General features: G+C 56.0%; 1 protein-coding gene across 1 annotated transcript in view; it reads right to left on the bottom strand.

The window, feature by feature from the left end:
- Positions 1-366: 366 nt before the first annotated feature.
- Positions 367-13,393, bottom strand: part of CMIP (c-Maf inducing protein) — a gene marked incomplete at its 3' end in the record, with an annotated part of 197,444 nt that continues 184,417 nt past the window's right edge. The window contains exons 14-21 of the mRNA XM_084256717.1: positions 10,888-10,995; positions 8,682-8,798; positions 7,317-7,457; positions 6,506-6,553; positions 5,283-5,429; positions 4,289-4,394; positions 2,914-2,984; positions 367-420 (exon numbers count right to left, since the gene is read on the bottom strand). Of these exons, the coding sequence (XP_084112843.1) occupies positions 367-420; positions 2,914-2,984; positions 4,289-4,394; positions 5,283-5,429; positions 6,506-6,553; positions 7,317-7,457; positions 8,682-8,798; positions 10,888-10,995 (792 nt within the window). The remainder of the gene's footprint in view (positions 421-2,913; positions 2,985-4,288; positions 4,395-5,282; positions 5,430-6,505; positions 6,554-7,316; positions 7,458-8,681; positions 8,799-10,887; positions 10,996-13,393) is intronic.

The following is a 13,393-nucleotide window of genomic DNA, read 5'->3' as shown; positions in this document are numbered from 1 at the left end:
CTGGATGGTGGCATCAGAGTTGACTTTTCCCGCACGGCATTGAACACAAAGGCAAAGAAAATCCACAAAGGGTCCCCCCTCCCCAAGCCCGCCCCCCTCCCCGCCCCGCTGACGCTCCTCTGGTTGCTACAAAGTCCGTTTTAGATCAGGTCAAGGTTTCCAATTATGAAGCTAAAAGAATTAGGCGGGGGGCTGGGCGTGCCGACGAACCCCCCTCCCCTCCCCCTCCCCCCTCCGCCCTCGGCCCCCCGAAAGACTCCCCCCTCTATCTCACAGCCGGGACGCTGGGGCCGGGACCCCAGGACCGGCGCCCTACGGCTATTAGTCAAGAGTGTGTGGCGGCTGCAAACTCCTCCCGCGGCGGCTTCACCAGGCCTCCGTGTAGCGCACGTCCACCTCCTTCAGGTTGGGGAGCTTGGCCTGCGGGGAGAGGGCGTGTTCCCGTCCAGAGCCGAACCCCGGGCTCCTGGTGCCCCTTGCACCCTCCTCGCTGCCACTCCGGCCACCTCCGGGAGCGCCCCGGCTGCGCCAGGTGGCAGCCCCGGCCCCCCGAGAGAGGTCAGGGCGACTGGGGACTCCAGACCCGACCGGGGGGCTTTGGCTGGTGGGGGGTGCGCCCCTGGGCCACTCGCAGAGCCCCTGCCAGCGCCCATTTCCTCATCTTTGGTGGGAACGGGAGTCGGGTTCCTGGTTCACAGCATGGTGGGAGGGTTTAGACACCCCAGAAATGGCAAAACCAGAGCACCCCATCCCATGTAATGCCATACCTGGCTCCAGGGCTGTGGAATGTTCTCACTTTCACTGCTGCTTAGAATATTCTCCTTATGGGGACATGGGTCACCAACAGGTGTACAGGGACACCCCCTCCCCCATCGGATTCATTGCAGATTCCACCTGCAGAATTCTGAACTTGCCTGGTTCCTGCTCGCCATCCTCGCTACCCAGGTGTGCCTCCTCTCTTCCTTCTTAGAAACAGTTGGCTTTATTTGGGAGCCTGCTCTGTCCAAAGAGGCAGTTGCCAGCTCATTGACCCCCTGCCTTTACATCCTCCCTTCCCAGCTCTGGGATAGTGGGTGCGGTCGTCCCGTGCACACACACATGCTGCTCCTGTCTGGTGTTCAACCATCCTTAATGGCTCCCCACTGCCCTGGCACGCTTACAAACTGAGGGCTTGCACACACCAGTGCTTTGTTGTAAAAAATATTTCAGCCAACCATTCAAATTAGGAGACTGCACCTAGATTTCCAGGTTCTTTTGGGGAAAAAAAAAAAGGGTGGGGGGCAATGTGGCTAGACTGGGCAGGGAACTGCAGAGCCTGGCAGGCCTGGTACACAGTCAGCTCCTCCAGCCCCGGCAGACAGGGTCCAGTTGGCCTCGGACCCCACAGCTTGGTGGCTGGTTGTGATATGTGTTTCTCCATCATGGAAAATTAACACATGGACTGAAAACTACTTTTCTTTACAAAGAGCCCACCACCTCACTTTCCTGGTCTCAACAGTGTCTAGATTAGCTTCTCCAACTTTGGGGTACAGTGGATTCCCTGGAATGGGCTGCAATGCCCATTTGGAATTAGCGGGGGTCTGGTGCGGCGGGGGCGGGGGGGGGGGGCTTCCAGTCTGCATTTCACACTGTGCCAAGGTCTGAACCATTTGGGTGGGCACTCAGGTCATGCCCTGCCTGCACCCCACCCCTGCATGCTTCTGGGATGGCTTCCTGTTGGCCTGTCTGGCAAGCTCACTCCTGGAGCCCTCTTTAGTGAAGGCTCACTTGCGGTGGAGAAGGGAGCTGACGTCCCTCTCTGCTCCCTGGGTCCTGTCCTGCCTTGGTTTGTTATGCTTCTCTCTGCCAGGACTGAGCCTCCTCCTGGGGGTGGGGGCATGGGGAGCTGGCTGCACCCTGGGCAAACTGGTCCCCAGCGTAGGCCTGGCACGCAGTAGGTGCTCTAACAGCATCTGGCAGCTTGGCCAATGAGCAAGCCCTGGGGAGCAGAAGGTCTGGCTAACCTGGAAGGGGAAGCCTAGAAGCCCTGCCGGAGGCCCTGTGGCCCAGGGCTGCCAGAGAATTCCCTCTAAAGTGCATCCAGGTTGCGGAGGTGCCGGCACCATCTGTGCCTCCTGGCCCAGCTCTTCCTTCCCAGGGCACTGGCCCGGCAGCCTGCCCACTCCTAGGGTAGCTGAACCTGGCCCATGATGACAGGGTGCAGGAGGCCCAAACCCTGACTCCTCCAACATGTGCTGTTTTACCAACAAAATGTGCCTGCCCGCCACAGATCCTTTGTTCCCCCAATTTTATCTTATCAACTGAGCCAGCCTGATCTTGTAGACTCCTCCCTGGGTGTCTGCACCAGCCCTGTACATGTTCCTGCTTCTTTCCCTCCTAAGTGCCACTTTCCATGAAACAGCCAGAATGAGCTTTTTAAAGCATTAACTCCCAACCTGCGTAGAGTCTCTGAAAGCTGCCCACTGAGCTTGGAGGAAATTCATAATCCTTCATGGCCTACAGGGTCTTATTTAGTCTATTATCCATTCTATTCTACCCAGTCTCTTCTCTCTCTCACTTTCCAGTCACATTGCTACAAAGGCAGTTTGAACAACCCTTTCTGCCTCAGGGCATTTGCACTGGCTCTTCCTCTTATCTTTTGCATGCCCAGTTTCTTTTCTTTGGGTCTCAGCTGATGTGATCTGCACTTGCAAGGGACCATCTGCCATCACCCCATGCAGGGCAGACCCTCCCTGTTCCAAATCTATCAATTCCCTGCTGACTTCCTTTCCAGTGATCCTTTCAACCTGCTATTATTTTAAATGTATTGGCTTTTCTGTTGGTGTCACAGCTTTCCCGCTAGGGAATAAGCTGCACCTGAGGACAGAGCACCAGTATCTATCCAGAGGAAGAACACAGGCAGGCAGGAATTACCTTCAGATCTTCGTAGGTATCAGCCGAGAGCTTGGTGCTGTTCATGTTTAAACTGCAAAGACTCTTCATAGCTGTGGAAGGACACACAGTCTTTAGGGTAGTGACCCCGTAAGGGGAGCTGCAGGTGTAGGAGGGTCAAGTTAGGGCTGACTGTATGTGCTGACGCCCATGTGTAGGAGACGTGGGGGAGGGCTCAGTAGGTACAGAAAGACTCTCCCAGGCAAGGGCTGGTCTGCGCTGGGGCCACGTTCTTTCCCTGTCCTCTGAATCCCCTCCCTTTTGCTCCCTCTGCACGTTCTTTCACCGCTGGGACACCAAATGTCCCTAGAACTTGCACACCCAGAGCCACCCAGATGGGCCAGGGAACCCTGGAAGCTCTCCCAGGAGGAGGTGACTCAGGCCACGGCTTCTGGCCAGCAGGCCTCAAACTACGGATTACGTGGAGATTTGCTCACTTGAGGGGCTGGTGGAAGACACAGATGCCCTGACCCACGCCCGGAAATGCTGAGCTGGGGCTGGAGCAGGGCTCAGGAACCTGCACCCCTGCCCAGGGTCCCAGCCTCCACTGTGTGGCTCCAAAGCAGTGTCCAAAGAGCACATGTGCCGAGAAGAGACTCACGACCCCATCCTCTCTGCCTCCGTTAACCCAGCCCTGCCTCCACCACTCCAAAGTCATCCAGAATTCACTGAGGGCCCCGTGGGGGTTACGCCCTGCCCAGCTTGCCTCCCCCTTGGCCAACTGCCTCATAGCCTTTACACCCAGATCCCAATCACCGCCCTGGGAGGTGTTCTTGATTCCTCCCAGCTGAGGCAACCCAGGGGTTACTCTAAGCCAGCAGCAGGGCTGGGAATGTGAAATGCTGATCCCAGGCTCACATCTGAGGACTGAGCAGCGTTTTCTAGACTTTCATGTGCTCGGGCACCACCAGGCATTGTATTAAAATAGTTTCAGAGTCAAAAGGTCTGGGGTGGACCTGAGAACTTGCATGTCCACCCTGTCCCCAGGGGACGGCTACAGCTACTGGTCCAGGGAGCACAGCAGTGACCTTCAACCTAGTCCCTCGAGGGCTGTTATGGAATCAGGAGGATCTGGGCTGGGATTTACTAATTCTTTCCTTTTCTTCCAGAATTTAAGCACCACAGGAGTAGAGATATCTCCCCCGCCACACCTTTTTTTTTTTTTTTGTTCCTATTGGCTAGAATGGTGCCTGGCACACAGCAGGTGCTCAATAAATGCTGCTGAACGAATGAGTGACACTCTACATCCCAGCACAGCCCATGGAGCCAAGCTTTCCGGTGGCGGGTGGGAGAGGCAGGGAAAATAAAGGAAGAAAGCAGGGGGCAGTCCCCACCCAGCAGCACCCTTGGTACTCACAGCTGAGGGCCAGCAGGCCAGCGTCGGTGACAGGCGTCTCGCACAGGTTCAGCACCTGGAGCATGGTGAGGTGTTCCGACAGGAGCCGCAGGCCGGCGTCTCCAAACTGTGGGGCATAGACCCTCTCAGTCCTGGGGAGCACCCAGGAGAACACCCGAAGGCTGGGGCGGCGGTGGAGGTAGGGATGAGGACAGAATCTGATGCTGAGGTGCGCGGCCTGGCAAGCCTCACTCTGGCATTTCTCCAAACCTCAGTGCCTCTCCTGACCTGGGTTCCAATGCCGCTTGTGCTTGTGGGATATGGGCGAGGCAGGGCCCACCCTGGAAGCTGGTTACTCCATCTGTCGGGAGGGCTTTTGACTCAGTGACTCTCCATCAGAGCCCAGGGATCGTTTCCCGGGGTGGGAGGGAGGCACCCAGAAGGCAGACCCCTGGGAAATGCTCCGCTTCTCCCTATGAAATGCCAGTGACACAGGCGCCTGCACTTCACGGGTGTGGCGCGAAGCCCACACACCGATCTGCACGCCAGGTGCTTCACAGCTCAGTAGATGCTGCGCGAACGCAGGCAGCAAGCTCCGGCGTGCTGGGCTCCCCATCCATCCACAACCCACGAGCGCCCACACGTTCCCCCCACGGCGAGCCAGCTCTGCCTCTCATGCATCTAAGACTCTGCCTCATGTCCCTCTCCTGGGCAACTCCGGCTGTGAAATGGCCAGTGGGCTTCACGAGGTCCTAACCCTGCTCTGGTCTGGGGTGGAGGGATGCTGGATGGGGCAGGAACCACCACTGAGTCCACAGGCTCTGGGCAGAAAGACCAGCATGGGCAGGGTGCAGGGTGTTTGCAGGAGGGTGTAAGGTGCAGGAGGGGGGTGCAGGGGACAAGAGCAGGGTGCAGAGAGGAGGATGTAGAAAGCAGAGTCCCAGGGAGGGCAGGAAGGAGGTGAGGGAGGCAAGCATGGGGAGCGGGAGCAGGGTGCGGGATGGGCAGTTGGTACCTGAGTGGACCACAGGTTCAGCTGCTTGAGAGAAGGCAGTTTGATGAGGTGCTCAGCGCAGGCACTGGTTACGTTGGTGAAGGCCAAACTGAGGTTCTCCAGGTTTCCAAAGGAGCCAGAGCTCAGCAAACGGGCCAAGTCTGCATCCTGCAGACAGACAGGCAGGCGAGGTCCGAGGGCTGCTGAGTAGCAGACCCCAAACCTTCCCCCGTCTCTCCCACCACCTTTTCCTGGCCCCAGAGAGCTGCTGTGGAGGGTGGCAACTCCCCAGGAGCTCGGGTGACGGCATGGCTCAGTGGGTTGGGCCAAGAGGGGAGTCAGGGAGGGAGGGGCAGCCTCCACATCCCTGTGGGTGGCAGCTGCTAGGTGGAGAGAAAGCCTTCAGCGCTGCGGTGACTCACACCCTGAGTCACCAACTGGGGTGTTCTGAGGCCACGTCCCTCCTGCAGTCGTGTGTCTGCCCCGGTGTGTGTGTCTGGCCACATAGCTCTCCCAGGCAGCAGCTTGTGCCCACTTCCCCCATGCAGTACTGAGGTGCCCTCAACTCTAAGGCCTGTGGAGGTGAAGCAATGCCTGGTCACCAGACTGTGTGGTCATTCTCCTTTCCCTCTTAGTGCTGGAATCCTTGCGTATCAGTTGCCACTTGGTTGCCCTGCATTAAGGCTAATTTCCCAGGGAGGTGTGGCCATGTGCTAAATGTAAATCTAGACAATGGGATATAAATGTATGTATTTAGTGGAACTTCCAGGAAGGTCCTTCATGGAGCGAGTTCTTCCCTTCTTTCTCCTTCCTGCTGGTTGGAACGGATTCAAGAAGGCTGGAGCTTCAGCAGCCTTTTTGAGCCATGAAGCTACCTGCCAAGGATGGCAGGGCAAGGGGCACTAAGATCACGGAAGACCTTGTAAAAGGGGAATGGTAAGGGGTGCTGACCTTCTAGATTGTTGTCAGCACAAAATGAGTCAGCAGCATAATACCTGGTACATAAAAGCTCAATGTCCACTAACTCTTCCCAATCTTAATAATAACAGGTTAACATTAACATCCCTAAGATTCTTTATCCTAATGTTTGGTTTCCTGCCACCTGGTTTCCTCCAGGAAAGCGCTACAGAGTCTGTGTTCCCCTCCCCTGACACCTCCAGCAGACACTGTCTGCCACTCCCCAGCAGGGAGGACCAACCCACCTCCCTCCACCTGGTCCTGAATAGAAAATGAAACCAACTCACTGTGGACTTGGAGGGCAGTGTTAGCCTGGTGGGCCCGCCTTTCCTTTGCTGCAACAGAAATCAGATGGATCACGACCCATTCCCCAGTCTTCACCCTGAGATTCCCTCCTGCGCCCTCGCCTCTCTTAGCACCACTGAGGGCACCATGTGGTAGAAGGCAACGTGGTGGTCTTGTTCTCAGGGGCAGCCCCTGAGGTAAGGTGTGAGGGCAGGCGGGCTGTTAGGCAGGTGATGATATAAGAAATACCAGCAGGGCGATGGGGAGGTGAGACTATGAAGGTCCCTGATGGAAGGGGTTTATCATTCCAGGATGACTGGGGGCCTCTAGGGAATGGTAGAGAAGTGGTCTCAGTGGTATCTCCCCAGGGCTAAGGGAGCTAAAGTATCTATACACCCTCTCCTGTTAATCGTGGGCTCAGGGCTGCTCCAGGAGACCAGGGGGTAGGAGGACTTCCCTATCACTTCTGTCCTGGACATGTACGTGGACAAGAAAGTCCTTTGGTCAAGAGGGGCGTGTGCTGGCATTTGAAGTCAAGCCTCTGTGCACTGAAACGGAAGGTCTGCAGACATAGGGGCAGGAGAGTGAGCACAGTGACTGCCATGCATGGCCCTGGGGCAGACTCTGCATGAACTGTGTGTCACTGACTTGACCTCTCTGTGCTTTTCTTTGATCATCTGGAACATGGCAGATGCTAATCCTGACCTCTCTGGGTCTGGAGGAGGATTCAGTGAGAGGTCCAGGTAGGTGCTCCCCACACCACTCCCCTCTCTCATTGGGCTTTGGCGCCCACGCAGCTGGCCCCAGACTCACCAGCTCCTTAAGCTCCCGCTGCCGGTCGCACAGCTGCTCATACATGCGCTTCCCCACACCTGTGCTCTCCAGGGTTGAGATGATCTGCAGCTGAGTGTCGTTGTTGTCGATGATGTTGTATTCCAGCATCAAGCACAGGATCTGCGCAAGGGCAGGAGGTGCGTTACAGCTGGGTCTCCACCCCACACGGGGCTGCTCCCTGAAGGCTTGGAGGGCCTCAGCCTCAGCTCAGTCAGTCCCAGCAGCCCCCACACACCCAAAGAGGAGATCTGTAGATTCACTCAGCTCACCCCATGTTCCTGAGCACCTTAGTTTCAAAATTAGCAACCTACTCCCCTGTCCACACAAATCGCCTATCCCAGCTTCCCGCGGGTACAATGGGCACATTAGTGTCCACCCAGCAGAGCGCAGAGTAGGCCCTTGGTAAATGCTGCAGGAATGACGCAGACCAGGCCTCCCCGCTTGGCTGAGGTTCCGTAAGATGAGACCGCTCTCGTCCTCCCAGCGCCTGGCATGTAGTAGATGCCGAGATGCTCGATGAACTGAGGGGAGCCCTGGGAACATCGCTTCTTCCTGGAGGGCTTTGGGCCACTGCACACCGCACTCTCCTTCCTGGCATGGATATCCTGGACACTCTTGCCTTCCAGATCCCCTTTCCAGTGACTTCTTGTTGCCCAAGGAGAGCCTGCCTGACCCAGATCCTCCCATCACTGCTCACCTCCTCCTGTTTCCCTGCTCACTCCTATCCTCCCAAGACCCCCTTCATAAAGGCAGTCAGAGCAGCATTTAGTCTAAATTCCAAGTCCTCATTAGGATCTTTCGTGAGCACCCTATAGGCTCGTCATGTGTGTCCAGCCACATCTAGCACCTCTCCCCTCCTTGACTCATGTTCTAGCCATCCTAGTCAACACCTCCTTATTCTTCCTCCAAGCTCCTTCCTGCCACAGGGCCTTGGCATGTGCTGTCACCACAGTATGCTCAGCTACTGCCTTCTTGTAGCTCTTCCAATCTCACCATCACTCTCACTTTCACAGGGGTGAGCTGGTTGTCAAATTCCTTGATGTTCCTCCCACTGGGAGGTGAGGTTTAATTCCCATCCCCTTGACGACAGCCTGGTCTTGGGGTAGAAGGGGGTGTTGTATTGCTGTCTGGCTTCTAATGCTGTGTTAGAATAAGCAACACAGCTTTTGCCTGGTTTCTCTGGTCAGGGACTCTGAGATCCCAAGTCACTGCCTTCTAGAAACTTTAGGAGGAAAGAGAAGGGGCAGGGGCGAGTTCCCAACACAGCTCCCCACCCCGAGAGGGAGCTCAAGCAACAGGGACAGAGGGGCAGCCAGCAGCCTCCTGGCCATGGGCAGTGATTACCTCCACCATGGTCTGGTTCCCCCTCAGCGCCAGGAGCATGCAGGGTCCCAACTTGTTTTCCGCCAGGGAGAGCAGGAATTTTTTGGTCTTGTAACAGGAGCCCATGAGGATGTGCACCTGTGAAGAGACGGGGCCGGTGAAGAGAGGTGCCTGTAGGGGTGGTTTCGGACTGTCCCCAGGAGATTCAAAAGACCCCTCCCCTGACACGGGTGCACACATGGATGAAGCTTGAGGATACTGTGCTGAGTAAGACAGACACAGGGGACACATCCTGTAGGATTCTGACCAAGTGAGGGACCTAGAGAGGAGTCAAATTTGAAGAGATGCCCAGAAGAATGGTGAGTGCTGGGAGGGGGCTGGGTGTCAGCGTTTAGAGGGTAGGGCGTTCCATTTGGGAAGATGAGAAATTTCTGGAAACGGATGGTAGTGAATGTACTCAGCGTCACCCTTCCAACCACATGAAATGGTAGAATGTACGTCGTGGACATTACCACATGCCCCCGGGGCTTCTTCAGGACCCCCGCCTCACTCAGGACAGGGGATGGTGCGGCTCTGCCCCTCCGAGGCCCTGTGAGCCTGCCCGGGAAACCCAAGAAGTGGCAAATTCTGCTCCATCATGGGCTCTGTGGGGCAGCCGTTCAGAAAGCCATGCCTCTTTTGTATATCTGGGGTGGGGCCCAAGGACAGGGATCCCCCAACCAACAGGGCCAAGGGCCTGAACACCTCACATCTTTCCCCCAGACTATGCGTCAGATACCCTTTGTGGGTTGGAATGGCAGCCCAGTCAAAGGGGCCTCGTCCACACCTGGGCGTCTCCATGGAGACACACAGCCATCCCAGGGCTGCCTGCTTCCTCCCGTGCATGTTTTTTTCCGTTAATGACTCTGGCATACAAATGCAATCTCTGGGCCTGGGAAGCTGCCAACTCCCTGAGTTCTCTGCCACACTGAGTCCCCGCATCAAGGGGTGGTGGTGGGGGAAACCACCAGGCGTTGCCATGGTGATGCTGTGACATCAGAGGTGCCCCCAGGAAAGGCGAGTGCTTGAGCGAGGTGGCACAGGCATAGCTGGCGCTTCTAGGATGCACTGGGCACTCAAGAGGGACTCGCGGGCAGTAGGAGAGGAGTGGAGAGCAAGGGCATACGGAAAAGGACCTAAAAATAAGGCCCTTTTCAAGAAAGGTTCAGAGCAGGGCTCCATATGTCGTCACTGCACAGACATGGTGCTGAGTTCCCTGCACAGCAGAGTGCTTTGTGAGCTGCTCGCCTGCCGACCTGGCCGCCCAGCGGAGGTGAGAATCACCACACCATCACTTCCAAGCTTCTGTGCGCATGTGGTCACCATGGTAATCCAAGAAGGCGACACAGTGCTCACCGCTTTGCAGACAAGGAAACTGAAGCCCAGAGAGGCCAGTTACCAAGCCGAGGTCACCTGGCCAGCCCCAGCAGAGCTGTGGTTTAAATTGGGTTTGGTCACGGTGCCCACCTCTGCGTGCAGGGAACATGCGCCATCCTGGAACTGAGTTGTGGCATCATCACCTGCAGGAGCATCTGCCCTGGGACAGGGGAGTCAGTCCTCCCTTCTGGAAGAAGCGGCTGGGTCTGGACTGGGGGTGGGGGTGGGCTGTGTGACCTCAGGTCAGTCACTGTACAGGGCCTGTTTCAACCTAGGTATGGGAAAGGGCTGGTGTTGCCGTGAAGATGAAAATGGTATACATGTGGTGTCTCACAGAGCACAAAGAAGGTGCTGGAAGTCACCATGGATGTGGCTACAAGTGACCTCAGATCCCTCATCTACAAGGTGGGATGCTCATCCTGACCCTGGCTTCTCATGGCAAAGACCAGATGAGTAGGTGGATTGGCTGGGCCTTCTGGAATTCTCGTGTGCATGAAGTGCTTGGTCCCATTAGGGGGATGTTCCCACTACAAGACTTTGTAAGGTGGGCAGTGAATGCCTCAGTAGGCATAATGGGGTGATAGGGAGTGTTGCGCCCTCACAGACTGAGGGAGGGGGGTGAGCAGGTATACATAAAGGCCCTGGCTCAGGGCCTGCTGAGCTAAGAAACCAGAACATGACCCAGGTGGTCAGTGTCATCACCATCACCCTCACCCTCACCCTCAGCCTCACTTTAGCCTGGTCAGACAGCCCACAGTGCCAGGGGGCTCCCACAGGTCAGGAGCAGTGAACCTGGTGCCGCCTCACGTACCATGCTGGCGAAGAGCTCTCCGTCATCATCGCAGGCCACCCCTCCAGGGCTGTAGAGCTGAAACCAGCCGTCTTTGCCGGCCCGCACGCTCAGCAGGCACGAGTGGACCTGCCACAGACAGAAGCGCATCGGTCATTTCCCCGCAGATCCAGCCACACAGAAACAGTCTGTTACGTGTAGATGTTAAAGGGTCACCCAAGTCAGTCATTCCCGGCCTTTTGCTAAAGTCCATGCAGGCCTATTGGGGAAGAACTAGGATGTCCACAAACCTTGAGTCTTCCTGCCATGCGCCAACCACCCCCAGGACTGAGGGCCAGGCCTGGCGAGGTTAGCTGCCCTAACAAAGCCTGTCTGCGGCCAAGTTAAGGAGAGAGGGCTTCAAAGCAACTGCTGACTGTCCTCTTTTCTCCTGTGTCATTACGGCGTGGGGGATATTCTGTCTGTCTCTCTGGGTCCCTAACTCCTCTCGCTCACTCTCTGCCTTCAGCCCCTCTCACACTTAGATTTCTGTCCCCCCATTAATGACCCTCACTCTCAGGGTGTCTGACCCGTCTGTCTTTGGGTGTCTGCTTCCTCCCTTCCAGAGTTTTCTGCTAACCCCAACCTGGTCTTTGTCTCCCAGTTCGGTCTCTGTCCCCTCCCTGGCTCTCCGTCCCCTCTCTCTGGTCTCTGTCCCGCTTAATCTCTCTTTCTGGGACTCTGCCAAGCTCTCCTTTTAGGTCTCATTGCACCCCCTTCTGAGTCTGTCCCTCTCCCCTGCAGGTCTTTGTGAAGGTGGGGCCAGGAGGAGAGGGGGAGGAGAGTAGTTTTAGTCCATGTAGCACAGGCCTCTCTGTGGCTCTCAGCTTTCTCAGAGCCCCATGTGTTGGTACGTGGGGGTGTGTGGAGGAAATCCACATCCACCTGGCAGCTGTAGCTGTAGAGACAGGCACACCAAGGCCTTTGTTCCATATCCGCCTCCCGCCCTCAGAGAAGAGCCCCGTCTTTCCTTCAGGAGTGAAGGACAATTTGCAGCCAAGAGTCACTTACTCACAGATAGTCAATTGATCACAACCCACACACAAGTAAACAGAAAACACAGGCAGCTGGGCTTTGAATTTTCCCTCTGAGTTGGAAGAATATCAAATGTTAACTTATCTACTTCAAAGAAATCAGGAATCAGGAATATGAAACTCTATTCAACAAAGATCAGCAAGAATTTATAAGAAAATAACTTCGGCTTCTTGGTGGGAGGAAGAAGGAGGCAAAGCAAAGAAAGCAGAAAACACAGGAGGGAGAAGGAAAAGCTATGGGGGAGGGGGAGAGGGGAGGGGGGAGGGGGGAGGGGGAGGCCTGGGGCGGAACTTCGCTCCCCAGTCCTCTGCCTCGCCTTTCCTTTCGGATGCCACCCTGGCTTGAAAACTCCCCCTCCCAGGAACCCCTGTGGGGAAGCAGCTGGTACCACTTTGATTCTTCAACTTCAGAGTATGTTTGAAATAAAGACTCATTTTCCAGGGGAATTCTGAGAATCTGTCCTTAGGCATGGCAAGGAATGACTTAGGTCTAAGAAGAAGTAACACCATTCCTGGAACTTGACCATTTAAAAGCTCCCGATTGGGCCTCCCTGGTGGCGCAAGGGGTTAAGACGCAACCAGTGAAGCTCTCCACAGCCTCTACAGCATGAGTTCAATCCCCTGGTCTGCCAGGGAGAAACCCACATGGCACAGCAGACCTCTCCTGTCTCGCCCGCTGCTCCCCTCAGCAGTGTACTTCGGTCAGTCTGCCTGTTCTGTTCCCCACTCTGTCTCTGGTGAATCCTCTCATCACCCCCCGACCCTGCCCCACCTCCGGCCTATACCCCAGCTCTTGTATACATAAATAAATAAAAAAAAAAAAAAAGCTCCCGATTTATTGTTTCTGCCTAGAATCGAGGTGTGTTAGAACTAGATCCTCCTGGATCCTTCGAGGATGAAGTTTTGCAGTGTGGCCTGAAGAGACTAACTTGCTCCTGCCTCGGCCCAGTCTACCTTCCTGCTTTGCTGGAGGTGTGCATATGTCTGGGTCCGCCCCCACCTGAGAGTCGCTCCTCCACCTCCCAGGATCCATGTGTGAGGAGAAGGGCGCTGTGGGTCATTCCACCCTCCTCTAAAGGCCCACCAGGCTCAGTGAACACAGGCTCTGGAGCCAGGCTCCCTGGGTCCAAATCCTACCTCAGTCATGTACCTGCTATGTGACTGTGGGGATGTAACACTTCAGTTTTCTCAACTCTGAGAGGAGGGTAACGCTGATATGAAATGGGGAGAATGGCAGCCTCTGCTCAGCGTGTGGCTGGGAGGACTAAATGAGAAAATGCACATGCCTGACACGAGTGGGCACTGAGCAAAAGCTGGCCCTGCTCTGCTGATGCAAGGGAAGGGTCAGGTTGGTCCCCTGCCCATTCTGAGTAACTGCTCACACGCAGGCTCTGGGGAAGAAGGCTGCCTGCTCCTGGGAAGCTTTTTGAAGGTGACCTCTCAAGAAGTCCTGT

This window comes from Talpa europaea (genome assembly GCF_964194135.1).
Source record: "Talpa europaea genome assembly, chromosome: 16".
NCBI classification, from domain to species: domain Eukaryota; kingdom Metazoa; phylum Chordata; class Mammalia; order Eulipotyphla; family Talpidae; genus Talpa; species Talpa europaea.
Note: the sequence above shows the minus strand (reverse complement) of the source record. Positions and strands in the feature narration are given on the sequence as shown.